General features: G+C 50.7%; 1 protein-coding gene across 5 annotated transcripts in view; it reads left to right on the top strand.

Annotated features, from left to right (window-relative positions):
- The window catches only part of DYNC2I1 (dynein 2 intermediate chain 1), a 74,801-nt gene that overhangs the window by 30,387 nt on the left and 16,847 nt on the right, over positions 1-27,567 (top strand). For 3 of the 5 annotated variants that reach the window (XM_027051326.2, XM_027051327.2, XM_027051325.2), the window contains 13 exons: positions 1,352-1,481; positions 3,669-3,780; positions 4,533-4,618; positions 5,869-5,998; positions 8,148-8,320; positions 9,177-9,339; positions 14,063-14,176; positions 14,270-14,331; positions 14,772-14,823; positions 17,885-17,945; positions 21,109-21,208; positions 21,376-21,507; positions 23,292-23,515. In XM_027051326.2, coding sequence (XP_026907127.1) covers positions 1,352-1,481; positions 3,669-3,780; positions 4,533-4,618; positions 5,869-5,998; positions 8,148-8,320; positions 9,177-9,339; positions 14,063-14,176; positions 14,270-14,331; positions 14,772-14,823; positions 17,885-17,945; positions 21,109-21,208; positions 21,376-21,507; positions 23,292-23,515 — 1,539 coding nt within the window. Of the gene's footprint in view, positions 1-1,351; positions 1,482-3,668; positions 3,781-4,532; positions 4,619-5,868; positions 5,999-8,147; positions 8,321-9,176; positions 9,340-14,062; positions 14,177-14,269; positions 14,332-14,771; positions 14,824-17,884; positions 17,946-21,108; positions 21,209-21,375; positions 21,508-23,291; positions 23,516-26,087; positions 26,439-27,567 lie in introns of those variants that run through there. The other 2 variants (XM_027051329.2, XM_027051328.2) reach the window with 2 other exon arrangements.

Raw genomic sequence — 27,567 nt, 5'->3', positions numbered from 1 at the left:
AATAAATCATGAATAATAAGTTTTCACATCATTTTTGTTGTCCTCATATTTTGGACCTCCTATTGAGGTAAGTAAAACCAGTTTTTGCCGCTATGGCTAGGGTTTGTTTTTCCTTTAATCTCATTCAAGTCTTGGATACTCCATCTGGTTTAAAATAATTTTTATAAATTCAGAAACAATCAGAACCACACAGTGTTCTTATGTTTAGGCATATATATAAAGGTTGTATATACGTGTGTGTGTATACATATATATATATGTGTGTGTGTGTGTGTGTGTATATAAAGTTATATATATGTTTAGGTATCTATATAAAGGTAAGATAAAGCTATATTTTACAAAGCAAGATGAATATTTCCAAGTTCTGTATAGTGATTGTCATGGGCTCTAGGGGTTAGGGGTGTGTCAGGGAGGGGCCCTAAGTGGGTACAGGTTGCCCCTAGTTTTCATGGTCCTGACATCAGGCAGCATGTCCTGGGATACCTCATGTGTACACATATTACATGCATTTTTTTAAGCTCAGAAATTACACTAAATATGGGGGACTGGAGGCAATAATTTGGGAAGATGGTGACAGTGGTCAGAGAATAAGGTTGTGCAAAGGTGGCAGTTACTGGCAAAGCCCAAAATGGGTGCACAAGGAAGAAAGGAGCAGATCTCCTTTGCAAGGTGCCCAGGTGGTGGGGGACCATTCACCACCTGCAGACTGAGCAGCACCTGTGTGGAAATCACAGAAAGGAAAGAAAGGAAACTGTGCCCAGGCCGAGCTCGTATTCCACTGGGGGTGGGCAGTGAAGACAGGGACTGGTCCTGGGCATGCCACGTTAGGGCGGCTGGAAGGAGGAGGCCAGAGGGAACCATGTGCCAGCAGTGTCTTGGCAGCCTCACCGGGCAGGAGGGGTGATGGGCCGGGTCATGTGATGCGTGGCCACATCCTGTCTGGTCATCTCGGAAGAGTGGCCTAAAGGACAGCACACACCTGGCCAGCTGTGCTCTGGCCACAGCCCAGGTGACATCACAGAATGTAACCCTTCTGGTTGAGACATCAATTCATGGAGTAAAGTAATTGCTGTCCGTGAAATTTCTAGAGTGCACATATTGTAACTTCATTTTGTGTTCACTCAGGTGCACTGAATTAGAAGAATCAAAATTTGGTTCGTTCTGTTTTTGCATTGGTGATGCACATGACCGTGTTATTTTTAACAACTATTAAATACCTCAGACTCACATCCACACAAAAACTCGGTCTTTGACAGCTACCTGCATCTGATCATAAGGTTCCTTGCACTCTCTCTGTCCTTCCCTTTGCATACTATTCAATTTAACTTTTGTCTCGTTTCCAATTTTGAAGGGCACGCAGTACAAAACTGCTCCGGCTCATTGACTTGGATTTTTCACTCACTTTCTCTCTCTTGGACCTACCACCAGTAAATGAGTATGACATGTATATCAGAAACTTCGGGAGAAAAAACACCAAGCAGGTTAGTATAAGACGTATTCACGGGGTGATGGAATGCAGGTGGCACACACTAAGGTGTACTTGAGCCGCCCCGTGTCTTGTCTCTGAACGCTAGAGCCTGGGGGTGGTGTGTGGAGGGGGTGGACTTGAGGAAGAAGGGACCCCTTTGTCACGTGGCTCTCACTAACCCGGAGCCCGTGCGGGCGTTCCCAGGGCTCCAGAGCAGGGGTGTATGGCCCAGGTGGGACGGGGCACGCTCCCAGACTCGCAGATGGTTTATTTAGAGTCCAGCAGAAGTTACGTCTGTCGCGTTCCACCCGCCCTCCCACGCAGGTCTCCGGGTGCCAGGCCCCCGTCCCTGTCGGTCTTCCTCTCATTTACCTGTGGGTGCTTCATCGCCTGCGTCTGTTCTCTAGGGGACTCCTTCCCTCAGGACTTACGCTGTACCTCTCTCTTATTCCGGAGCTCTCTACCCACACCGCACAACTAGTTACGGAGCTGTCCGACCTCCCAGCAAGGTTGTAAAGTATCTGAAGTCAGGAATCACCTCTTAGGTTTTCGTTCTGTCCCCAATGGCGTCAGCAGTGAGCAGGTGCCTGTGTTAGGTTTTCGTTCTGTCCCCGATGGCGTCAGCAGTGAGCGGTGCTTGTGTTAGGTTCCTTCTGTCCCCGATGGCGTCAGCAGTGAGCGGTGCTTGTGTTAGGTTATCATTCTGTCCCCGATGGCGTCAGCAGTGAGTGGGTGCCTGTGTTAGGTTATCCTTCTGTCCCCGATGGCGTCAGCAGAGAGCGGGTCTGGGGTGTGGTCGCCATCTGTCACAGGGTGGCGGGAAGAAGGTCACAGGGTGAAGCTCGGAAAGCTGGCTTCACAGATGGCTCCCTTAGGCCTGCAGTGGAGTATTTAGCTTCTTTGCTCATCGTCCTCATCTCACAGCTATTAGGAACAAAATGATCTTTGCCAAAGCACATACCTGTTGGAAACCCGAGCTGTGTTTGGTTTTGCAGAGCCAGTAGGTTCTAAGAGGATAGGATGTTGGTGTGCTAGGTGGCAGTACTTTCTTTTTGTTTTTTTTAAGTTTACTTATTTCTTTTGAGAGAGAACATGCATGCGTGAGCAGGGGAGGGGCAGAGAGAGAGAGAGAGGGAGAGAGAGAGAGAGAGAGAGAGAGAGAGAGAGAGAGAGACACAGAATCCCAAGCAGGCTCCATGCTGTCGGCACAGAGCCCAGTTCGGGGCTCGATTGCGGGAATCCTGAGATCACGACCTGACCTGAAATCAGGAGTCTGAGACTCAACCACCAGAAGAGCCCCCCAGGTACCCCCAGGGGGCACTGTTTCCAAACCAAAGCTAAATTGTTTTGCCCTGGATAAGGGAGTGTCTGTGTTGTGTGGACAGAGGTCCAAGCCCTTGGATTCCCTCTGGAAGACTTAAGTGGGGGGGACCTGCGCTCGAATAAAGACTAAGGACGGTGGGAGGGAAGCAGCCATCACGGAGCAGTTTCTTGAAAGGAAAGTTCACTCTCCAGGTGGGAGAGCCGTCAGCTTCCCTGCTGGAACCAGGCTGGAACCGCCCGGGTTGCTTTGGGTTTGGATGTTACTGGTCTCTCCAGGCTGGGAGGAGCTGGGAGGGGCTGGGGCTGCTGCGGGGTGGTCTCTGAGGGTCGTGCTTCCGACCTTTGGGGGAACTCCTTCCCCAGACTGGGAGGGGGGTCATCTGACCCTCCGAGGTTTGTGGGAAACTCGGGGCAGCCTTCCTCTGTCTGGGGAAGGCCTTGTGCCCTCAGTGTGCATGCATCATGTCGAGTCTAGGGGTTCCCGGGGTGGGGTGGAGGAGGGCCGCGGGCTCTGGGTCTGTCAGCCCCAAGGCCTTGGAAGCCACGAGGTCAGGACCTTGAGCTCCAGGGTTTTAATGTGCAGCTTTCGCGTCATCACTGTTCTTGCCTCCAGCTGGTGCCTCACCCTTCCCGCCTAGGACTGGGGACTCTGCGTCCCTTCCAGCACCCTTCGCTGGTCTACCTGACAGTCTGGGGTGACTTTCTAAAACATTTGAGACCCAAGTGGTCTTTGCAAGATGGTTATTTATGTCTCGATACTTTTGGGAAAAGCAAGAAGACTCATTATTAACTTTACCATTTTTAATTTTTTTCCAGTAATGAGAAATTGCTCTGAAGTTGAGGTGTGGTGCTAATTCCAGCGTATCTTTTTGTTAAGGCATATGTTCAGTACAATGAAGATAATGTTGACAGAGACACCCAGACCGAAGAGGTAGAGACCAAAGGAGTGTGGAGCCAGCACCCGGCAGAGGGCATGGCCGTGTCAGGGGGTGAGCAAGCCTTTGCTCTTGACCGTTGAAAGGGCCGTGTCTTTACATTAATTTTGGTATTGTGTTCATGACCTTTCTTGTCCTTTCTTCTTAGACCTTTCTCTTGGGTTGGGTGGCTAGTGTGTGACAAGGGCAACACCCAGTATTCTCTACAAGCTTTAGGGAACCACTACCCTTAGTGCGGAGCTGGAGGCCCAGTCTGGGTCTTGACCAGGGTTTATAACACTTTTATTCCTCAACATCGGGAGAGTCCACATTCCAAACAAGCACTTGTAAATGGGCTTTGGAGCCCTTTCTGCTCTTAAGTTGGGGCCAGCCTGTCCTCATGTATGTCTGCAGTCTGCAGGCGTGTCGCCTGGTACAGAGGGAAGGCCCAAAGGATACACGCCGTCCTGCTTGGTAACAGTTGCTTTCCCAGGACGTGACCCTGCGGCTGGGGCCCCAGCCGCCGCTTTCCTCAGGTGAGCTGTGTGGAGAGAAAAGAGGGGACCCGAACATGAGACTTATGTAATGATTGCATTGATGCCTTTATTCTCCTTGCTGCATTTCAGTAGGGTCCTGCGTACAGACTATCTGTAAAACAAGATGCAGTTGTGTTTGAAAAAACCGCGGTAGATCTAGAGAACGCAATATAAAATTCTTCGACTTTTCCCTCCAGGGCTCTTAGCGTTCGTTTCTAACAACTCTTTGAACCCTAAGGCGTGTGAAACATGATGGTAGTTGGTGGGTTCAGCACAGCCTGGTCTCTTTAGGGAGTGGCAGTGGAGATCCCTGTGACACCGGTGCCCCGAAGGTCAACACGCCCAGGCTGTCCCACTTCCTTCGGGCCGCTTGCCAGGTACGTGCTGCCCTGTGTCCATCGCACCCTGGCCCCCGCGGGCACGTGTCCCACACATGCGTGTCAGCTGCTTACATTTTAAAATAAATACAGACTAAAAAACAGATAGTAATATTAATTTGTCAAACGAATAATATTAAATGGTCGAGGCATACACTAGGGTGTTTGAAATTAGTAAATTCATAACTTTTCAACTGATTGTGGAAATTTACAAAATATACACAAAGATGAAGGGAAGGGTCTGTTGAAGCCCATGTCTGTTGTTAGTTGTCACCTCATGGCTGGTGGTCTCATGGGAGCCCCTCCTCACCCCAGCCACCCCCAGCTGTTTCTACGCAGGCCACAGTCCCCACACAGGGGACTCGCTTCAGGGCGAGGCTCTTACGATAGCAGTACTCCTCAGAAGCTTCAGGAAGGAAGTCACTCCTATTTCCTCAGTTGTCTCCTGTGTCTGTGTCAGCAGCGAGTGTGGGTTTGGAGTAAGCCTGTGTCCGTCTTCCATCTGGACGTATGGTAGTCACTCCCTCCCCGTGCCGTGTTACGGAGAGAGTCTTTGCTGTGGGAGATCGATCGTACTCCCCACGTAATTTTAAATTTTAGGGTGAGTTCACGGGGAGCTACGAGGAGAGCCGTTGTGAGCAGGGTGAAGCGGGGGGGTTGGGCTGGAGCAGGGGTGAGTGAGGACAGAGCGGGCCGGGTCAGGGGTCAGGGCCGGCCTGGCCCTCCCAGCTCTCCTTCCTTTTCTGTGGCTCGTCCTCCCCGCTGGTCCCGTCAGGTCTCCTGACTCTGCCATGTCTCCCTTTCCCTTCATCACCCTACACGTGACCTGTTAGAGCTGTTCCGCTGACTTCCTGATCAGCGTGTCCTCACGGGGCCCCGGGAGGTCAGTGTGCTGTGTGTACGACATTCTTTACACCCCTTTCTTAGACAAGACAACGGAGGTGGCCAGCCTTTTTCCTCCTGTTATTTTTAGCACGGTGTTTACTGTAAAAAATGACACCTAACGTTAAATAATAACAGCTGTCCTGTGGAGCTCACATTAATGGAACTTTACCTGTTAGTTTCTGTTATGGCTCGGAAAGGGCAACCTAGTTTGAAGTTTCATTCTGTTCGTCTCCGTGACGTCTTGGAGTTAAACAGTTGTTTTCAGAGACGGAGGCACAACGTTATGATTTGTGTGTTTTGTTTTTTTCTCATGAGAGTGAATACGTTCGAAATGTTCACGAGAGACCGTTCACTGTCTCTGAAAGGTGATTGCGGTTTTGCTGGAAGAGGACCGTATGGCAGCGGAGCCCAGCTGGAGCCCCGCAGCACAGGACAGCGCCCTGCGTATCAGTGACAGCGCCTCCCAGCTGAATACCAGCCTGCCGTTCCTCCAGAGTAAGGGGCTGACCTCCGCGTGCTTTTAAGTCTAATCCCCAGCGTTTCTGCTGGAATAACCGTCTTTACTGTGGCAGCCCGTGTTAGCGTCATGGGAATTAGATTCGGCATCTGCGAACTCTGACGGGCAAGGTCGGTTTTCGTGTAAATGTGAGTTAGAGTCACATGGACACCCGCCGGAGGCGATGACGGTGGGGGGGGGGGGGTGGCGTGGTGCCATAGTTAAAAGTGGAAGCTGAGGTTCTGTGTGTTTGTTTGAAATCGTATTTTTCAGTCCTGTTCCTGGGCTTCTCTTGGTTTCTTGGAGTGGGGGGGCCCTGGGGAGCTGCACGAGGGGGTGTTCAGTGAACGCCCTCCGCTGGCCCCGGGGCACCACGTGCTGAGCAGAGGACGCCCGGCCGCCACGCACGTGGGACCGTCTCAGTGACTTCAAACAAGCTGCATTTGCACGGCCACATTTCTGTTTCTTGAGCTGGGCACCTCTTTGCTTTGGTTCCGGCTGGTGAGGCGGTGGCCCCACCCTGGTCCTGGTCTTTGTGAGGAGGGAGAGGAAGCCTATTCGTTTAGTTTATTAAATAGTTTGTTTATTGTGCCGTACTTACACAGAAATAGTGTGCCTCGTAGAAAGAATAAAAATGTATTCAGAGTTCTAGCTGACAGCAAATAAAACTCCATGTTTTACTCGGGGAGCCCAGCGGCCGGCCTCATCGGGTGCTCCCAGGCCTGGGGGAAGCCTGGTGCCACTTGATCTGGATGTTTCTTCTGTCCTGCCTGCGGTTTAGACATTTCGATTCACGTTTGTTCCTTTGCGTTTAACATTAACAAAAGTGGAATTATTAGTTAAAAAAACAACAACTCATGTTCTTTGGAGTTTTTTGTTTTTAAAAGGTAAGAGTTACTTTACTGGAAAAATAGTGAATCACTGTATCTACAGTGTTCAAAACATGCATGTTCACACTCCCACACCCCTCCTCACCCCAGTAAATGGGAGTGAAAGATGTACTTTTTCTGGGAGCTGGTGAGTGACAGCAGCTTTACAAAAACAGAGGGAGCTTGGGTTATATACATGCATCTAGAACCCTTTGTGAGAGACCATGAGGCACGTTTGTTCTCACAGGACAGGGCCCCTTGGTGTGGTGGGTGCGAGTTGGCCGTGTGAACAGTGTGGCGGTTTTTCTTGTTTGTTTTGTGTTCCAGTGGCGTGGATTTTGAGACACCAGAAGGAAAACGGGATTAGATGACAGATGTCTGACAGAGTGAGGAGTTGTCTCACCTGTGAACCTGGGACTTGGTCACATTATGCCCCAGTCTGTTCCCCTCACGGATCCGGGCAGTGCTGTCCTCACTGTTCACACACCCGCCACAGAATGATGTGGCCAACACTGGCCTGCACTTTCTTTCATCTAAGTGGACGGAAGTCCTGCCCTCCAGTGGGGCGGGGGGGGGGGGGGGCAGGTCACACAGACAAAAGCTGGAGAAAAAGTGAATGTGACTCGTCACAGGGGGAAGGAAAACACAGCTGGGAGGAGAGGGAGTGTCCGGGCCGGCTGGTGTGAAATGGCCTTGCTGTGTGAAAGCCACACGCACCGAGAGTCTCAGCAAGGCATGAAAGGGACCCACTGAGGTGACCTGACTCTAGGTCACCTCTGGGTGACGTGGTTCTCTGGGAGTAGCTAGTAGATAAAGTGTGGCCTGCACTGAACGTTAGTAAAACCTTGAGGCCCGCTTGAGCCTTTTTCAGGAAGAGCTGTGGCCACTTGTTAAAACCCAGATTTCAGGTGCGGCAGCTTTGAGAGGATTATGTTTGTTTCTTCATTAAGGGGGAATTTATTTGAATATTTCTAAAAAAAGTGTTTATTTTGAGAGAGGGAGAGAGAGTCTAGTGCAGGAGCGTCAGAGGGGCAGAGAGAGAGAGAGAGAGAGAGAGGGAGTGAGAGAATCCCAAGCAGGCTTCACCCTCAGTGTGGAGCCGGATGTGGGGCTCGATCTTATGACTGTGGGTTCATGACCTGAGCCGATATCAAGAGCTGGGCGCGTAAGCGACTGAGCCACCCTGGTGCCCCTATTTGAATATTTTTAAGTATGTTAATTGAACATGGATTCTGGAAGACACTAAAATGCAGAAGTACTTTTCTCATTTTCCCCCCAGATCGGAAAGTGTCCTGCTTATGTGCCTCTCAGGTGCAGAGGCAGACAGTGGTATCTGTCCACGGGCCGCCTGGAGCAGCATTTGATCCCGTGCTGGATGGCAGATACGTGCTGTGTGTGTGGGATATCTGGCAGCCTTCAGGGCCGCAGAAGGTCCTGATATGTGAGTCAGAGGTAAAGCTCCGGAAGTTGTAGGTTTGTATGAGAGGAGGGGCAGGGTGTCAGGGGGACCAGCAACACAGGACTACAGGGACGTTCAAGGTCATTTCTTTCTCTCCCTGGCCATCCTTAGCTATGTACAGGTGTGCCGGGACACGTGCACGTGTCTGTTTTGACTCTAGAAACTCTTAAAGGATCAACTCAGACTGAAGAGATCCAGGGTTATCACGGCCTTCCATTGGGGATGAAGATGCCGGCCATCCTCGGCATGGCTCTGGGACCCCAAAAGTGTCCTGTTTTGGCTTGCACTGTTTGAGTCATGGATATTTTAGGGGTTTCTTAACGGGCTTAAGGTTTTTGGAGTCTTCAGTCTCCTGCCTCTCCCAGCCCCTCATCACCAGGGCTGTGGCCGAGCTCCACGCGGGTACAGTGGGAGAGCCGCCCTTTTGCATTTTCCTGTTCATCTGCTCCTTGACCTCAGAGTCCTCAATTCTCACCAAGGCTGGCGGAAAGACTAACTTATAGGTGTCAGGTTTCGGGGCTCGAAAGGCAGGTTTTATAATATAGGTTATAAATAAAATGACAAAAGAGAGTTTTGCCATCCTGGGCCCGGCTACTTGGGTTGAATGGAGAGGGGTTGTGGTGCCCAGTTGTGTGCGAGGCCCCCGTGTCTGTGCCCCCCAGTCCTGCGAGGGTGGCTCATCCTCCCCGCTTTCCACCTGGCGCTGATGCGGACTCACGCCTGCTACTGTGAACCCCAGCTTCCAGGTGGAGGGTTCACGGGGGCAGCATGGGAAATGGAGAGGGCTGGTGCTTCTGTGACCGTGGCCTCATGTTTTCAGACTCCGGCTTTCTGTGTGTGTCATTCCAGGTCACGTGTTGCTGCTTTAGCCCTTTTAAAGCCTTTTTACTGTTTGCCGGAACAGTGCACGGCTCAGTCCTCGTGTGGGACCTACGAGAAGACTCCAGAATACATCACTATGTGAAGCTGGGTGACTGCTTCTGGACGTTCAGGACAGCAACGTTTTCTACTGGTCAGTGACACCCACCTGCCTGTCCGGTGTCTTCTAGAAAAGCCGTGACAGATTTTAGGAACATCTGTAGTTTGTTTGAATTTATTCATTCAGATTGCCCCAGGGGGTGGAGTCTGACCTACAAGCAAAAGAGGCATTTGGCAAATAGTAAAAACAAAAATCCACCTAGGCCCTGCTTAGCTGGTGGCCAACAAGATTGGAATGCTCTTTCATGTTAATTTCTGGATTCCAGTTCTCAATGAAATAACTTTTAGTTTTAAATTAGCTTTAGGCATGTTGGTATGTGTGTGTTCCATGGCTTAGTTAACCCCCCTAATGCTTGAAGTACATGGCAAGTTACTCACTTCTTGGGGGATGAAAGAATCCTGAACATCTGCATCTGCCAAGATCTTTAGATTAACAGGAATCCTTCCTGCCATGCCATTGCAGCCACAGCCAACCACCCCAGCCAACCACCACAACCACCCACAACAACAAACGACCACAGCCACTCACCACAACAGCCAACCATCACAACCACCACCACAACCACCCACCACAACCGCCCACCACAACAACCAACTACCACCACCACCCATCACAACCAACCACCTCAACCATAACAGACAACCACCCACCACAACAACCATCACAACCAACCACCACAGCCAACCACCACAACCAACTACCATAACTACTCACCCCAACCACCCACAATAACCAACTACCACAACCAACCACCACAACCGCCCACCACAACAACCAACTACCACCACCAACCATCACAACCAACCACCTCAACCATCATAACAGACAACCACCCACCACAACAACCAACTATCACAACCAACCACCACAGCCAACCACCACAACCAACTACCACAACCACCACCACAACCACAACAACCAACTACTACAACCACCCCCCACAACCACCCACAATAACCAAGTGCCACAACCAACCAGCACAGCAACCAATCACCACAACCACCACCATACTTGACCACCATAACCACCAAGCCTTGGTAGACACTCTGTGTTCTGGGGCTTCCTCAGTAGCCCCGGTGTCATTTTGCAGACACTGATTGCTTAATGCCTGTCTTGGCTTGCTTCCACTCTGCTCAGGGGGAGCAGAAGCTTGTCCCCGGTCACACTAACTTCGTGGCAGGGCCTGCGCTCAGACCCCATTGTCTTCAATGTGTCTTTCTTTCTGTTCCTGCCCTGTACTCCACCTGCACTTGGTTTCCCATCTCCCCTTTCCCACCAGCCACTAATCATTCTTCTGTCTCCATAGTTCTACTTTTTCCGGATGTCAAATAAATGGAATCATGCGAATGCAGATCCTTGAGTCTGGCTTCTTTCACTTCGCATCCTGCATGTATGGGTCGTGGTGCTGCTCTGTGCACCAGCAGCTCACTCCTCCACTGCATGTACCATGTTGTTGACTTGCCCACCGGGTGATGAGCATTTGTTAATTCCAGTTGTTGGCGACTGTGAATAGAGCGTGCATCAAGGGGCCTGTACCACGCTGCTTGGACCATTTTGCAGTCCCAGCAAACTGTGAGCTCCAGGTGCCCACCGTGCTACCAGATTTTTAGCCATTCAGATGGGTGTGTAGTCGCGTCTCATTGTGGTTTTAATGTGCGTTTCCTGATGATATATGACAAATGGAAACTTTTCGTAGTCTTTTCTGCCACGGTGTGTCTTCTTCAGGGACGTGTCCTTTCAGGTGTTTCGTACGTTTTTAACAGTGATTTGTTGCCTTCTTATTGTTGAGTTTTAAGAGTGTTTGTTTGTTTGTTTTTGGTTTTTTGGTTTTGTTTGGTTTGGGGTTTTTTGGGGGTAACGGTCCTTTATCAGGGGTGTCTTTGCTGGTATTTTTCCCAGGCTGTGGCTCGTCTTCTCATTTCTTACCAAGTGACCTTTAAACTTTCTGTTCCCAGTCTCCCTCCATGAGAGTTTAATACGACACATGCTGCATATCTGTTTACATAGTATACGCATAACTGTGTTTTATACCATTTACTGGTTATTTTACCAGTAAAAGATGGGTTTATTCGGGAATGGCAGAGAGTTGCAGTCTAGGACAAGCATGCCACGGCAGAACCATGGGCAAGTCCAACAGAGGAGAGGCACGTTATTTTATGGAGAAGGAGGAAGTTGGGAGGGTCGTTTTGAAGGGAAGCCCGTTGGAGGAAAGCAGGGGTTCAGGGCGATGAGGGGTCTCACTGGCTGAGCCGCGGGAGTGGTGGGTTTCCTGTAGGAGCCGCAGTGCACACTTTCCCCTGGTGGGGCCCGTGCCTGGTGGTTCTGTCTGTGGAGGGTTCTGATGTTGGGTCTGTAACCAGTGGTTGTTCTGTGATTGACAGTGAGTGGTGGGCTCCCCCTTCCAGCCTCCCCTCCTGGCCTCCCCAGTCCCTTTATTCATTTTCATAATGCATACAAATGTTGTTTGGTCCCCCGACAACCAATTTTTGCCTCTTTGGTGGCAATGTTGCTGCTGTTGAGAATGTTTGAGTTATAGGTACCTTATGGGTTTGATGCTGTTACAAAAGTTAGCTTTAAAAAATGTGCATGTTTTTGGGGCGCCTGGGTGGCTCAGTCGGTTAAGCGTCTGACTTTGGCTCAGGTCATGATCTCACTGTTTGTGGGGTCGAGCCCTGCGTCAGGCGCTGTGCAGACAGCTCAGAGCCTGGAGCCTGTTTCAGATTCTGTGTCTCCCTTCCCCTCCTCTGCTCATGCTCTCTGTCTCAATACTAAATAAACATTTTTTTAAAATGTGCATTTTTTCTAATTGTTCTCAATGTTACTAATTAACATTTGAATTCACTGTGTTCTAAACACTGAACTATATGTTTTTTTAATTTTATTTTAACATCTATTCATCCCTGAGAGTGAGAGAGACAGAGCATGAGCAGGGGAGGGGCAGAGAGAGAGGGAGACACAGAATCTGAAGCAGGCTTCAGGCTCCGAGCTATCTACACAGAGCCGACATGGGGCTCTAACTCACAGACGGTGAGATCATGACCTGACCAAAGTCAGACGCTTAACCGACTCAGCCACCCAGGTGCCCCCTGAACTATAGTTTTTAAACTATATGCAGGCAGGGCACCTGGAGTCTGTGTCTCCCTCTCTCTCTGTCCCTGCCCTCCTCTGTCTCTCTCTCTGTCAAAAATAAAAAAAAAACATTAAAAAAAAATTTAAACTATATACAGAGATGTTACTCTACTAAAACACCTCCTTCATTTTCTTTTGCCAGCTAAATATTGTCACTGGAACCAGCCAAGTTTCACTAAGCTCCCAGTGCTGGGAGAACCATGGAGCTTCTGACCCAGGCTGTGCATACCACCCCCTCACCCCAGCACGGCCCCTCCCAGTGTCGTCCTCCTGCAGGCCCCTCCAATGTGTGCCTCTGCAGTGTGGCTCCCCAGTATACATCCTACCCAGTGCACAACCCCCTCCCAGTGTGGCCCCCTGCTGTACAGCCCCCCAGTATGTGACCCTGCCAGTGTGCTCCTCTCCAGCATTTTCCCCACCCCCAGCTGGCATCTGTTTAGTGCACAGCCCCCTTCCAGTGTGGTCCCCCTAGTGCACAGCTCCCCCCAGCATGCAGTCCCCCCAGTGCATAGGCCACCCCCTTCCTCAAGCTCCGTGAACTGGAACCTTGTCCGTTCCTCACCAGTTTTTTTTCCAGGGTTCAGCCCCAGCTCCCATCTTATTTCTTGCTATTTTCTTTCTTTTTTTCCTTTTTTTAATATTTATTTTTTAGAGAGAGAGAGACAGAGACAGAGACAGAGCATGAGCAGGGGAGGGGCAGAGAGAGAGGGAGACACAGAACTTGAAGAGGGCTCCAGGCTCTGAGCTGTCAGCATAGAGCCCGACGTGGGACTTGAACTCGCGAACTGCTAGTTCATGCCTTGAGCTGAAGTCTGACGCTTAGCTGACCGAGCCACCCAGGTGCCCCAATTTCTTGCTATTTTCTATCCATTTCTATACTGGGTTTCTGATTTCAGGTGTTTTTGTTCATTTGCTTGCTTACTTTAAGTACATTTCCAAAAGCTTTTTGAAGCGATGTGCTGCAACATGGACTGTTGAACTCTGGGCTTCTGTTCAGTGCTCGTTTGGGGGTGAGAGAATTTTCATCTGCTCAAATGCTTTGATTTGTACTTGTATTTTCTTCTTACAGCAGTTCTCAGTGGAGTTTGTCTTGATTTTTTTCTTACTCTTGCACATTCGGTAGATGGATATTCTAGGTCAAAGGAACTTCATTCCGTTAGTGTGTGAAGTGTCCTTTCTTTACTGGGTGGTGCGCTCTGGGTGGGGCCGGAGAGTGTCCCTGCTCCCTGTGCTGCTGTGGCTCATCCCTCCTGTGGGGCTTCACTTTCCACTCTGCCCGTCCCTGCGGCTGGGGCGTGGCCCCCCAGGCCCTGCCCGGGCAGTTAGATTTACTCTCTGCGGGCGCTTTTGTCTGGTTTCTGTCTGCCTTTGACTCCCTCTCAGTGTCTTAACCTCACGCCTGCCCTCCGCGCCTGTAGACCCGCAGAAACGCTGTGGCTGGTTGGAATCCGTCCCCCTCTCCCTCCTTACAGGTGTTTTGAGGTCTGTGATGCCTCATGGTAGTGCCAGAAGCAGGGCCCACACATCATCTTACTTGTGGTTTTGTGGTATTGGTGGAGGCTGTAACCCCACATAACATCTGTTGTACTTACTATTCACATGTGGTCCTGTGTGCTTTAAACCCTAGACGGCCTCCTGACTTCAGTAAACCACCGCGGTCCTGTTCAAGCCGTAGAACCCATCTCCACGTCTGTCTACAAAAAACAGAGTTTTGTGCTTTCCCCCTTTTCTACCCAAGAAGGTATGTGATCTTTCACCTCCACAAAACCCTTGCATCAAGTTACAAAATGTGGTTTCCTTGTTCATAAGCCATTTCTGTTTCTGTTTCCACTAGAAATGTCAGGTTTGTCGTTCCACGTTGCTTCCCTGGAGGAGAGTGGGGTTCTCAACGTTTGGGTGAGTAGGACATGCCCAGGACGCATGCAGGGCAGCACCAACTGCGTGCACGGGCTCTCTGAGCCGCTAGTTTACGTAGGAGTCCGGGGGTGCTACATGCCTAGTGTCGGACGGCGACATGCCTGTCTAGGACGGGAAAACCGAGCGTCCGGCTGGATTGGCTGGGCGCCTCCTACAGGAGTTCGTGGGGGAGTACGAGGAGCGGCTGGGGACGCGGTCTTGGGGGCCGCGCCGCTGGCCTGTGTGAGTGAGGAGAAGTGAAAACAGGTCAAAGAAAGGGATTCCCGACATTTAAATACCAGTTCTCAAGGCAGTGAGCAGTCTTGTCTGGAGCAGGTCCGTATTCAGCACCGAATGCCGCACGCTGTCTTGATTGGAGCGGCTCTGTGCTTAGGTTGCACCCTGGCGCCCGCACACTCATTTCCACGCTCTGTTTGCAGGTGGTGGTTGAACTACCGAAGGCAGATCTCGCAGGCTCACTAAGTGACTTAGGTAACTATGAAATACAAAAACTCATTTTAGTCAATGTTTTCTAGAATGAGTGGAGATTAAAGAAGGGTACTGGCAACCACTTTGAAAAATAAGTACTTCGCTGCCTGAGAAAGGAACGTTAGCGTTCTGTATCGCATGACCTTGTCGGCCAGCGGATCAGCCCCTTGGTGTGATTAAGCCATAGTGCTTGCAGCTGATGATGTTCTCATTTCTGTCTCCGCCTGTGTCGTTCTGCTCTGTTCTCTGTGCCCCTTCCGTTCACTCAGGAGTCTCAGTCCTTGAGTGCACATTCAGGCCGTGTTCCCTTTGGTTTTGACATGTCAGTTCCTCGGTATGACTCCCCAGGGGCTCTCGGAGCCCAGCGTGGGTGGAGGGCTCGTCCTGGTGCCTGGGGAGCCGCAGCATTTACTGAGCCAGCCTTGGGCTTGCTGCGCAGGAGAACCGGACGAGAGGCCCCCCAGGAGTCCCAGGCAAGGCTGTACTGGGGCCTGTGCTCCAAAAAGGAGGTGTGTGAACGAAGGGTCCTCAGGCTGGCTCCCCAGGAGGGGCTGGCAAGAACTTCAAAGAAACTTTGGTGGGAAAAGGGTGCTGTCTGAACAGGCGGGAAGGGAGGGGGGCGGGCGGGGTTGTGTATGGGGGCTTGTGCACTTACAGGTCATGCTTAGAGCTTCTTCCTACACCGTGTATCTAATTAGCATGTTAAACCCCACCCCTGGGTGTGGCTTTTAGTATCATAATGAGGGGAGAGTCCTGAAAGGTCATCGCTGGGGTCCATCTTGGCTCAGACTGGTTTGGTCTGGTTCTCACAGCTGAACTTCCTTTTTTTGTGCTGGAGGGTTAGCATGGAGTCTGAACTGGAGCAGACCGGTCAAAACCCGGGCCTTGGGGCTTGTTTGGAGCTTGTGGCTTCTGGCATCTGGCTTAGTTTCTGGTGGCAAGCAGCACGTGTAAGCAGGAGTCCTGGTCCCTGGTCTGGCTCAGAGGAGTCCTGGTCTCTGGTCTGGCTCAGAAGTGGGCTCATCGGTAGCAGTTTGCTGTTTTCGATGCTGTGGCGTCTGGTTTTCAGTTCCAGCGAGGCTCGGGGACCGGGGACCAGGGGACAGTGGAGCCTCGTGCTCCTGGACGCTCTCTTCACATCATTAGCTCCCCCGCCTGCTTCCCAGTGGCCGGCCCCCTTCACCCTGTCTGTCAGGGGTCTGACCCTCATCTTCTTCCCACTGTCCTATGTCAGTGCAGCTGGTGCTGCAGGCTTCCTGGTCAGTGTAACAGGCGGTCCTTGGAAGTTACCGCGGGCTCTGGCTTCCTTAAGAACAAGGCGGAATCACTTCACTGATTTCACTGGTAAACGTTTTGAGGCAGAGTAAACGTTTCTCTCAGTGTTTTCTTATAGCAGCCTCTCTGCTTATTACGAAACCATTATACTGAGCCTGTGTGAGACCTTTGGGTGGTTCACAGAGTCTCGGAACGTTAGAGCGGGACAGCGTCTGGGAGGTGGTCATCCCCTTTTTAGCATGGATTCACGGTGGGGCCGGACCCCTGGCTGGGCTCACCCAGGCCTCTGCCCTGACCCAAGAGCGCTGCAGCCTGGGGAGCACAGCTTCAGGCTGTCTGTGTTGCTCACTTGTGCTATGACCAGGGCCTTTTTTTAGGAATTTTGGAGGGTAGTAAGGGTTAGAGAGTCTCCGCCCATAGTTCGTTCATAATCTTTCTGTGGAGACAAAATCATCTGGAATAAAAATACTTCATAGGAATATGGAAGTCACACCAAAGTTATTGCAGGACAGTGTGTATTTCATTGCTAAATGTTGCTATAGAAAGACTCCCTCTGTCTGTAGGACCCTAACCCAAACTCTGACCACGTTTCAACTTTGCTTTTAGGAAAAGAGGGGATGACCTTCCTGGAAAGGCTCTGGCCATAGATGTCCGTATGCTTGGGGTGGCTCCCAGCTCTTCTGTGTGCATGACAGTAGTGGCTGGTTGGAGAACTCAGATCATGGTTAGCACTAAGCCTTTGCCATCTTTCCTTCGTCTGTCGATGAAAGTTCTCTGAACAGGCTCGGTCCTGTCTTGGGTGCCAGGGAAGCAAGGGGACAGGCCACTGGCTCTGCCCCAGGGAGTGTAGTCTCCTGGGGAGGCTGGCATGCGAACCACAGTGGTCGCTGATGTGACTGCTAGATCAGAAGTGCTCCTCAGGGGCCGAGCACCCAGGTCAGGGACGTCTTCCCAGGGGAGGTCACATTTGGACTGAGACTCTCAGGCCTGGAGTTCTTGTAAGAGGACAGCGTGCTGGAGAAAATGGAGGTCATTTTCAAGTCTGTGACAGCAACATGAACATTCTTGCAGCAGAGTTGGAACTGTGGCAGAACCCATCATATGTAATTACAGTCGCCCTTTTTGTTGTAAGTTGAACTTATCTGTATAGTTAGGGCTTATCCACTCCCTAGGTTCTAGGCAGTACCTTGCCCAGAATTTGGGTTTCAATATGCATCAGGTTTTAGTTACCTCCTTTGCAATAATTACAAAAGAGGGGGAGGATATTGGAAACAGGCGGAGGCAAAGCCAGTGAATGGCTGAGGGGCCATAAGTGCTTTGGGAGTCCGGGGAAGTTCTGGTGCAGGGAAGGGGGTGCGGACACTGAAGAGCGGGTGCCCCTGTGCATCCCGCAGCAGAGAGGTGGCCTTCAGGTGTGCTGTGCATTTGTGCTGGGTGCTCCTGAGGAGCGTGAGACCACCAGCGCGCATTTGCAGCTAAGTATTGCTGTTGGGAACTTCAGGGTTTTTTGGTTTTGCTTTTGTTTTGCTTAGTGTCCTGCCATTGTTTTATGCTATCAAATCTAAAAATGTAAAGGCTTCCTGATTGGTTCCACCAGCCCTTTTCTCATAAGGCAGTACAGGAGCCTCGGCTGCATTATGGAGGGAATACTCTTCATGGGCCCACGTTTTGATGTTAACTTCCTAACACAGATATTTAAGCAATGAAAAATGATTCGAGGCAACTGTAATTGGATTTTGGTTTAACTTGTATTAAGAGGTACATTTATTTATGGTTTTCCTATCTTTAGGTTTAATACCTGGAGGGAGGATAAAATTGGTGCACAGCGCCACGATTCAGCTGAGCGACAGGTAAGACTGTGTCACCTTGAGTTAGAACACTGCCTTTGTCTCACGAAAACCTCTTCTGCAGAAGGAAATAACATTAGGGAGTTGCACATAAAGTAAATGCATGGTCAGGTTTGCATTGAAAAATGCAACTTTTCACATAGTATTTTTGCTAAATAGTTTATTTGCTAATTAGTTTAATATTAATGAGTCAGTGTAATAAACACAGTTACCAGGTATAGAGCTAACATTTTTTTCTTTGATTACAATAATTTCTATCTTAGGGGAGCCGGGGTGGCTCAGTTGGTTAAGCATTTGAGTCTTGATTTCGGCCCAGGTCACGATCTCACGGTCATGAGATCAAGCCCTGAGTCAGACTGTGCACTGACAGTGCAGAGCCTGCTTGAGATTCCCTTTCCCTTCCTCTCTACCCTTCCTCCAAACTCACTCACTCTCTCTCTCTCTCTCTCTCTCTCTCTCTCTCTCAAAACAAATCATCTTTAAAAAGAATAATAATTTCTATCTTATAAGTCGGTACTATTTGACTATTTTTCATCCAGTTTTAATACAACTCTGAAGTTAAATAGGTAAGTTTCAGGAACCAGAAACACCAATATGAATTTTTTTTTTGAGAAATGTTGATTTCTGCTTTTACTGCTATAACTTAATGTGACATAAAAATTCTTATTCAGTGGACAAGTATTATTTGTGGTATTTCTATATTCCACGTTGATTTGTTTCCCAGGCCTCTTTTTTCTTGTCAATTACTGCAGTTGGAGGCTATCAGCATATGACTTACCCTTGAAAATTTTTTTATATTAGCCTGATTCTTCATCATCAGCCAGACACCTCTGGGTTGTGTTAATAAATTTGTATACACTCTGAGATTGCAGATCGCCTTTAGTTGGTTTGAATACAATTATTACAGGGAATCAGTTACATTTTAAAAAGTCCCCTAGTACCTTGTACAACTAACCCCAGGTTCTTGATTGGTTCTGGGCTTGTCTCAGGCCCTTGGCCCCTCCCTGAACCTCCCCAGGAGTTGGGGAGGGGTCCTCTGAGATGGAAGGATGACCATGAGCTTGCTCGATCAGAGGGAGAGGGTGTGTGGGAGGCCCAGAAGCATGAGCACCAGACACGTTTAGGAACCTGCTGGTAGGTTGCTGCTGGGGGAAATGCGGAGATGGGGGCGAGTCCCTGGCCAGGCCTCAGCGTGTTTGCTGGGCTGAAGGGTCGAGACTGTTCTCTTGCAGGAGGTAGGGAGCCGGCACAGGATTTTAAGGCAGCGAATAAGCAGCCTGTCCTATTTGTGATCTGGCACGGTTGACTTGGCAGCAGTGTGAGATCGGACAGAGGAAGGGAGACTGGAGGTGGGGAGATTGTCAGGAGGCTGTGGCAGGGTCGATAACAAAGATGAGAGTGTGAAGCAGGGTGGCCATTGTGCATATGGAAGGGCTGATTTCTGTTAAAGGGATAGAACTGAAGAAACCTGGTGACTGACAGTTTCAAGGAACTACCTCTCGCCAGGTGTCTGTCTCAGCTGCTGGGTATCACACACCAGATGAAGGAAGGGGGCAGGATCTGGTCACCGCCTACGGTGGGCTGGGCTCGTGGTGTTTGTGGAGATGACCGGGAGGTAGCCAGCTCCACCGCAGGGATCTCGGTCAGAGGCACGGACTTGGGAGTCCTTGGCTGACAGGTGACGTTCGCAGTCCTGGATGTGGGTGTGGGAGAGAGTGGCCAGAGTCCTGACTTCTGACTCTGGCGACATGGTAGAAGGAGGGGCCATGGGTCCTTTCCTGTTACAGACACATATGCTGTATAGAGTTAAACTAACAATAAACTAAAGAGAGTTTTTCCAAAGAAGAAGAGGACGGTGCCAGGACAGAAATGGAGCTTGGAGTAAGTGTGCAAGATTTTGTGTGGTATGGAGGCCAAGGTATCAGGTGAGGCTGTCGTAGGCCTCTTGGCTGTGCGGGGCTCAAGCCAGTGATGTATCAGGCTTGCCTGAGGCTGGCAGCTGGAATTGAGAGCCCTGTGCAGGACTCTGGAACTCACGGCCCCTTCGGTGAGAGAGAAACTCAGGAGGCCTCACCCCAGCCCAGGGGAGACAGGGACCATGGAAGACCTAGAACCCCAAGCTCTGGGTCTGGCCTGGGGTCCCCAACCGAGAAGCAGCATCAGAGTCTCAGACCAGTGGCTCAGCATCAAGGCCCTGGGACAGCTGCCTGGTGGGCGGTGTCAGAAGGTGGAGGAGGAGGGACTGTCCCCTGACACTAAGAAGGCGCCTTGAGACTAGGAAACAAAGCAGGCGACTCCATCGAGTTTACACAGCATTTTATCCAGGGTAACTTAACTAAGAGGGAGGATTGAGCCAGGGACAATCCAGAGCTGCACAGCTATTCTCTGCGAGGTTCAGACCTGAGTCCACAGCTTATGTAGAGTGAGGGATGTGCGGAAAGGCATAGTGGTGAGGTCAGGGGGTTCGCGTGCATCACGGAGAGTTTGTATGCACCTAATTGCAAGCTAACCTTTAATTCGATCTCCTGGTGCCATCTGTGCACCAGGAAGGGGAGACCCTATGTCATCTTCAACAAATCTGTGGATAGCCAAAGCAAGCCTCCCCCAATCCTGGCCTTAGTGGTCATTTCTGAGGTACGTATCTTCATCTCCGAGGGGCCCAGAACATGTAGCCCCGAGAGAGGATGTGCACAAGATGGAGTCAGTGTCGTCAGCACTTCCCCCTGCAGGGGGATGCTTCCATAGGCTGGGCTTCCGGGGCTCTCAGAGGATGCAGTTCACAGAGAAAAATTACAAAAACTGTAAGCATGAAAAAAGATCTACCATGGCCTAACAAATAGGGTTAGCACAACAAGAACTTGAGAGGATGGTACAATCTAAAAGGCATTTCTAGAAAGAAACTATCATCTCTGAAATTTAAGAGTCAGTGAATGGTTAGGTGGATGAGACCGAGCTGAAGAAAGAATCAGCGAACGAGGGACCAGAGCTGGAGAAGTTGCCTAGCACCTAGGGAACATACGAAGAAATGGAGAAAGAGCAGTCAAGAGTTGCAGAGGAAGCGTGGGATCACCTGTTCCTCTGCGGGCACATGGCGAGGACTGAATGCGTTAAGTGGCATCATCCCTGCCACCTCAGTTCATCTGTTCATCTTTCCGTTTCTTTCCAGCCTTTCCCATAAAGGCTATGAATTCTGGGGGGCCGCACAAACCCTCAGTGTGAAGTTTCTTCCTTCAGATCCTGGTCACTTCATTGTTGGCACAGACATGGTAAGTAATAGTTTAAATCTTATCTGTAACTCATTCTCCTTTCCTGGCTGCCTGTTAACGTATTGTTTGCTTTGATTGTGATGCTGTTTTAATTGTTTCAAGAATAACCGCTTTATCCAGCCTCGTACCTAATCCACTTTAGTCACCATTGGTCTTCTTATCACCAGGGTCTTATAAGTCATGGCACCAGACAGGACTTGAGAGTATCTCCCAAATTGTACAAACCCCAGCAATGTGGGATGAGACCAGTCAGAGTGCATGTGATGGATTTTTCACCATTTGGAGAACCAATATTCTTGGTAAGAAAGTCAGTTGTTAAAGTACCACTTCCGTTTGGGTGGCAAAGCACCAGCGGTGACCTCGGGGAATGTCACTCTGGTACCAGTGGGCTGCGTGGGAGAAGGTCCCCTCCGTGCCATCAGAGCGGCTCATTCCACATGGCTGTTGAATGGATCTTAAAAGTCTTTATCTTCACATAGTTTGGGGCTTACAGAAAAGTTACAAGAAGCTGCCCACCAATCACACGTTTCCCTCCGTGGCTCCACCCTCTCTCTCCCAGTTGTGTGTGGGTGTGTACGCACTTCTCTGTATGAGAGGAAGTTGCACAGATGGTGCTTCATCCCTAAGTAGTGCGGTGTGGGTTTCTGAAGAACAGGGTCATTCTCCTGCAGCCGCAGTCCAGTCCTGACCAGCAGGAAGCTAGCACTGGCGCAGTCCTGTCTTCTGATGGACAAGGCTCTTCCACGTTCCACGGCCATCCCGATAATGTCCTGCTGTGTAAGCAAAATAACACCCAGGTTGCGAACCTCATTCGGTTTGGGGACAGTTCCTCAGTCTCTCCTGCCCTTGACATTTTTGAAGTCTTGGAATTCTCCCCAGTTTGAGTCTGTGTGACGTTTCCTCACGATTAGATTCAGTGTTGCTCTGACCTGTGTCTCCCGGCTCCCTCTGCGGTGGAGTCACCACTTTCCCTGTCTGGTTACCAAGTATCTGTGGGGAGATAAAGGGACACTACGTCAGCACCCCACGTACAGCCCCTCCGATCCCCCCGCTGGCCCTGGCATCCCTCGGCGAGGCTTGCCTGCATCTGCTATTGGGGCGATTGGCAGATGGTGATTTTCTAGGCCTTTCCCTTGTCTCCTGCACAGGTGTGCTTGTGTGTATTTATTACATGTGTGTGGGCATGTGGCTGTTCACTCTCTTCATTGGGTTACATCCCTCACTGTACTGCCTTATTGATTCCGCTGCTCAGACTGTCCTAGGGATGTGCCTCAGGCTGGTTTTGTGTTTTCTGACATCATTCTGTGAGCCGTTCTTTGCTTCCTGGTACAGCAAACTCAGAATCAGCCTTTTTTCCAAGAGGTCCTGGCTCCAGTCAGGAGAAAAATACCTACAAACCAGAACCTGGGCAGGAAGAAGCGCTCCTTGGACAGGACACAACATCGCTACACGCTTGGATCTTTGCTTATCATAAACACGTGCTTGTCCCTCATCTTTAAAGCCAGGGTGACTCAGGGCTCCCTCTACCCCCCGACAGTGGGGGACCTGGCTCCTCCGACCCATGTTGTATGTTTATGTGCTCAACCCTAGGGTACACAGAACATTTTGTGGTTGCTAACTCATGCCTCTGCTCTTTTTGAGGAAGGATGTGAAGGATTAAATATATTGAGTAAAAAGGAATTAAGCTTCTCTTCCTAAGCTTAAAATTTGGTTTTTTACTAAATAAGCCAAGTTTCATTTTATAAAAACTTCAATCCAAGGAGAATATATCACTTATTGGTTCAAATTTATGTACTTTTTTAAAAAAGGCGGTTCTTTATTTCTCTGGAGCCAGTCTGAATGGCCTGTGGGCAAATTAGCAACGTTCAACTTTGTTAAAGATAAACACTGGTTTATATGTTCCCTGAATTCATCATTAGCCATTTGGGGAAGGGGAAGGGTTCAAGGTGTATCAGGGTCTCCAGAGTGGATGCTCACCTTTGTGGTTTACGAGGACAGAGCTAATGCTGAGTGTCCCTCGCTGCTGAGGTTGAGGGAACAAGAAAAAAGGACCGTGATGGGCAGTGTCCTTCCCTGTCCCCAGGCTGGCTGTTCCGACGGAAGCATCAGGCTGCATCAGCTGACCAGCGAGCGCCCTCTCCTGCAGTGGGACGGTGGCACCGATGGCCATGCCATCACGGGCCTGCGCTGGTCCTTGACCAGACCTGCCGTGTTTCTGGCCCAGGATGACACTTCCTGCATTTATATTTGGGACCTCCTGGAAAGTGATTTGGGTCCTGTGGCCAAACAGCTGATCTCTCCGGACAAGTAAGTCTGATGAAACCGCCGTGCCCTCACAGGTAGTTGTTTTCGGAAGCATCCTTGCTGGTCTTTCGTACTTAATTTATGCGTAAGGTTGCTGAGCTTTAAAATGTGGCTATTTATGTTTAAATAGTTTTTATATTTACATCTTTAAGTGATATTTTGAGAACCACTTTAAAATGTGTTATTTCATGTTTCGTCCAGAATAGTCTGTGGATTAAAGAATTCACACTATACTATTTTCCCATGATATCATTGTCTAAATAAAACAAACTTTTTGTGAGCTCCTTAGTTACATTCATTTATTGGTCTTATAAATTCAGTACACTTCTGAGCCACATAGCGTCTACCTTCTAGTTTCGGAGAAGGGTTACCACATGGGAATCAATAATTGATGTAAGTTCACATCGGTGTCAGTTGCTGCCATGGACTGAGGTCACAGTCAGACCAGCCCCCGCCTGTCTCTGCTCTGATTAACATGAAAACAAGCCCGGTCATGATCCGTTGTTTCGTTTAATCGAAAGTTGAGAATGTATAAAGTGATCACTGTGAAAGACTCTCTCTTGACTCTGCTTTGTCTCTACACCTGTTTTCTTTCTTGAGATTTTATTTTTCTCCTCAGTAAACTCTCCTGCTATGAAATGAAGGCTGCCAATGACTGGGGGAGGGCAGGGCCGCTCGGCTGCATCCCACGTCCTTTTGTAGAGGAGAGGGGGGAACAAGCAGTGATCAAAACCGGGACACAGTTTGACCGAACGTTGGGGCGCACCACTGAGACCTGAAAAAATTAAGAACCTCATTTACTTAGTTCAAGTACTAGGTACACTTACGTTATTCTAATTGCTAAGCAAAGACATCATTAAAATCTAGACTGTGATCCACACATAAACACGTAACACGCACACACACTCACGTAGTGCGACAAAGTGCTTACGAGCACCTACTGTGTGCCTAGCAGCACTGCCAGCACCAGGGGGCGGTGGTGAACCAGCTGGAGGGCTCGCCTCCTGACTTGGGGCGAGGTGGGTAGTAAACACACTGAAGTCAACTCGCAGCTCCCACAACCGGTGAGGAGGGGGGGGCTGGAGGTCTCGGGGCCGGGGACGGTGGGGGCCAGCCAGAGCGTCGGGGTCTCAGGAGAGGGCAGCGAGTGGGCCTGCGCAGAGCCAGGGAGCTGCTGAGGCAGAGCGGGAGAGAGGCTTCGGAGAGGGTGGAGTGTCCTTCCCGAGGCCCGTCCCGTCCCTGGTTGGCAGCAGCGTTTAGTTAGAGGAGTGGTATTCACAGAAAGGGCTCAGCGTCTCTTTGGTGTAGAGAACAGAACAAGAAGAAAATAACCGTGTAAACCGTGAAACCGCCTCACAAACCCGAAGAGCGTTTTCCCTGGACAGCGACTGTGCTGACTGGTGTTTCCGCATCTACCGGGGTGGTTGTCATGCGGGTCCGGTTCAGCGGTGCCCGTGGCGCGCGCCTTCGTGTTTGTCCTGCTCTTGTTTCCAAGTTTGTGGCAGTTAAGTGTCCCCTGTATTTTGCGCTGGTGGTCGCACGCCAGCGTTGAAGTACCAGGTAGCGCTAAGTGACCGCTGTGGGTTTTCATGGCTCGCTCACCTGCCCCAAGCTTCTCCAGAGCGCGGCCTGCAGGCAGGTGTAGACTGGCCCGCCCCACAGAGGCTCAGTCAGGTCTCTGTCGGGGTGTGGGGACAAGTTTACAGAGGATTAGTGGGCAACAGACCCTTGGGGCCACAATGGGTGCTACCTGCGGCCGCCGGCACCCACCTCGAGGGGCTCACTGCTCCCATCCTGTGCCAGTCGTGGATGCCACTGAACGTGGCCCATGGGTGTGCTGGTGGCCCTGGTCATTACGAGGAGATGGGAGGGGCAGGAGCATTGAGGTAGGTGTGAGGTGGGACGGTCTCGGCTCTCTTGCTGAGTAAAGCTGGGACGAAAGTGTGACAGAGGCATTCCCAGGATGCTGGGGACCCTGACCAAATTAGGCACAGTCAGGCCATGTCAGGGGTCGGGGAGGCCCCTGGAGGTGACACCACTCAGCCAGGTGTCAAAGGATAGGAGGAAGATGGGCAGAGAGAGTGTCCAGGTGCCTCGTGGGAACTGGGGTCTGGGTGGCCTTGAGTAGGCCTGGGATGCACGTTGTTATCAGCAGACTGTGAGGGGAGAGGTTAGAGACAGGCCCCCGTCAGAGAAGCCAGTGGTGACGGGACGGGAGGCGAGGTCAGGGCTGCTGGGCCGGCTCCAGGTCTCTCGCTGGGCACCCGAAGCCTGCTGGCACCCCCGGTCTCCAGGAGGACCAAGCTGGCTGGGTGGTCTGGCGCCCAGGACATTGACCTGGCCTGGGTACACAGGTGTCCCAAGGCAGTGCTTCCTGATCAGTGATCCTCACAAACACAGAAATATGTTTTCTAAGTGCTTTCCCCAGAATTTTATACGTTTATTTCTGGTCTAACTGTTCTTTCATGTGACTATGACTGAAATTTTTAGAATTTCCCTTCCTTTTTACTCCTCCCTTGGAGGATAGACGCTTTGGGAGACTCACAGTCACACGGTATGTGCCTCTCGCTTTCAGGCTGGTGGCCATGACGATCGTGGGTGAGGCAGAGAAGGCCAGCGGTGGCTTCCTGGCCCTGGTGCTGGCCAGGGCCTCCGGCAGCGTGGACGTCCAGTTCCTGAAGAGGGTGTGGGCGGCCCCCGCGGGAGACGAGCTCGGGAGGCTACGGCTGCTCTTGCGGGAAGCCCTGTAGGAGGGGGCGCGGTAAGATGGCGGGCGCAGGCCGCCTGGTGACCGAGCGTGAAAGGTGTAGCTCCGTCCGCGGCATGTGCGTTGATGTAGATAGACGATGGGTATTCTGCATGTAACTTACTCTACGAGAATGTCACCTCACGTTCCCGGGAAATAAATCGCTATTTTTGAATGGAAGCAACAAACATTTGAGTGCACACTGAACTTGAGAGGAAACAGTCATGGCAATCATGCTCTTCTCTGAGTATATTTCCACTTATTTTTGGAACAGGTTTAAAATATTGGCACATTTATATTTAAACAATCCCCCATGACAATGTATTTTAGTGAACAGTTTTCTCAGTCATGCAGAAAAGGACATACACGGGGTGTAGATTAGAAGGAGTGCCTTTATTGAAATCACGTCTACCAGTCACGTTTTCTTAAAACCTCCTTGGGCTTCGTTGGCATTTTTTGACACATTCTGCATTATGCTTTAGTGTTTAAAATGTCTCTGTATAAAAATAACACAAGTAAATAAATTCTCTCTTGAATGTGGCACTCCGTTATAACAGGGATATAAAGGCGGGAGAAATCTGGGCTGAGATCTGGGAAAGCCGAGGACGGCCTTTGCCAACGGCCACTGTTACCGGCCCCGTGACGGGTGTGGATGGGCAGCGAGGGCCCAGGCCGGGGTTCAGTCCCTCTGGCCACACGTGACTTCTGCCTAGCCAGCCACGGGAAAGTCTCACTGCAGAACTGGAGCATCGTTCACAGGGAGGGGTTCCGGGAGGCCACCTGCCCGTGTCACCTGAAGCCCTGGGATAGTCATTTGTCACCTGTGTGTAAACGTGTGCATGTCTGGCTTGTTTGGTGGGTGTGCTCTGCCCCACCGGGCGTGTCTGGCCCGGGAGCTCTGTGGACAGAGATGCGTGCGTCTGCTCACCATCATCTCCCAGAGCTGCGTGCCTGCCCTGTACTGCCGGTCGGCGCTCAGCCAACGGTGGAGGAAGGGAGGAAGGGAGGCCCGGTGGTCGAGAGATGGCAGGGAGCTCTCGCTAATGCAGAGCGGGGTCCTACCAGAATGCCATGTTTCATGGCTGGATATGGAGATTTTAATTCTGGAAACAGGCTCGTCCCCCTGTCCCCTCGTCTACCCGTCCCCATCCGCAAATCCTGATTTGTGAAATTTGACCTAAACTGGAACTGAGAGGAATCTATCTAGCTACTCCTCCAGCAATAACCAGTAACCTCCAGCGACCTCCAGAATAAGATGGCATGAGGTTAGCAGTCATACCAGCTCTTCTAAGTTCCAGTAGAGGCTCAG

Source organism: Acinonyx jubatus, chromosome A2 (assembly GCF_027475565.1).
Source record: "Acinonyx jubatus isolate Ajub_Pintada_27869175 chromosome A2, VMU_Ajub_asm_v1.0, whole genome shotgun sequence".
NCBI lineage: Eukaryota > Metazoa > Chordata > Mammalia > Carnivora > Felidae > Acinonyx > Acinonyx jubatus.
The sequence above is the reverse complement of the archived record's forward strand: the minus strand, read 5'-3'. Positions and strand labels throughout refer to the sequence as shown.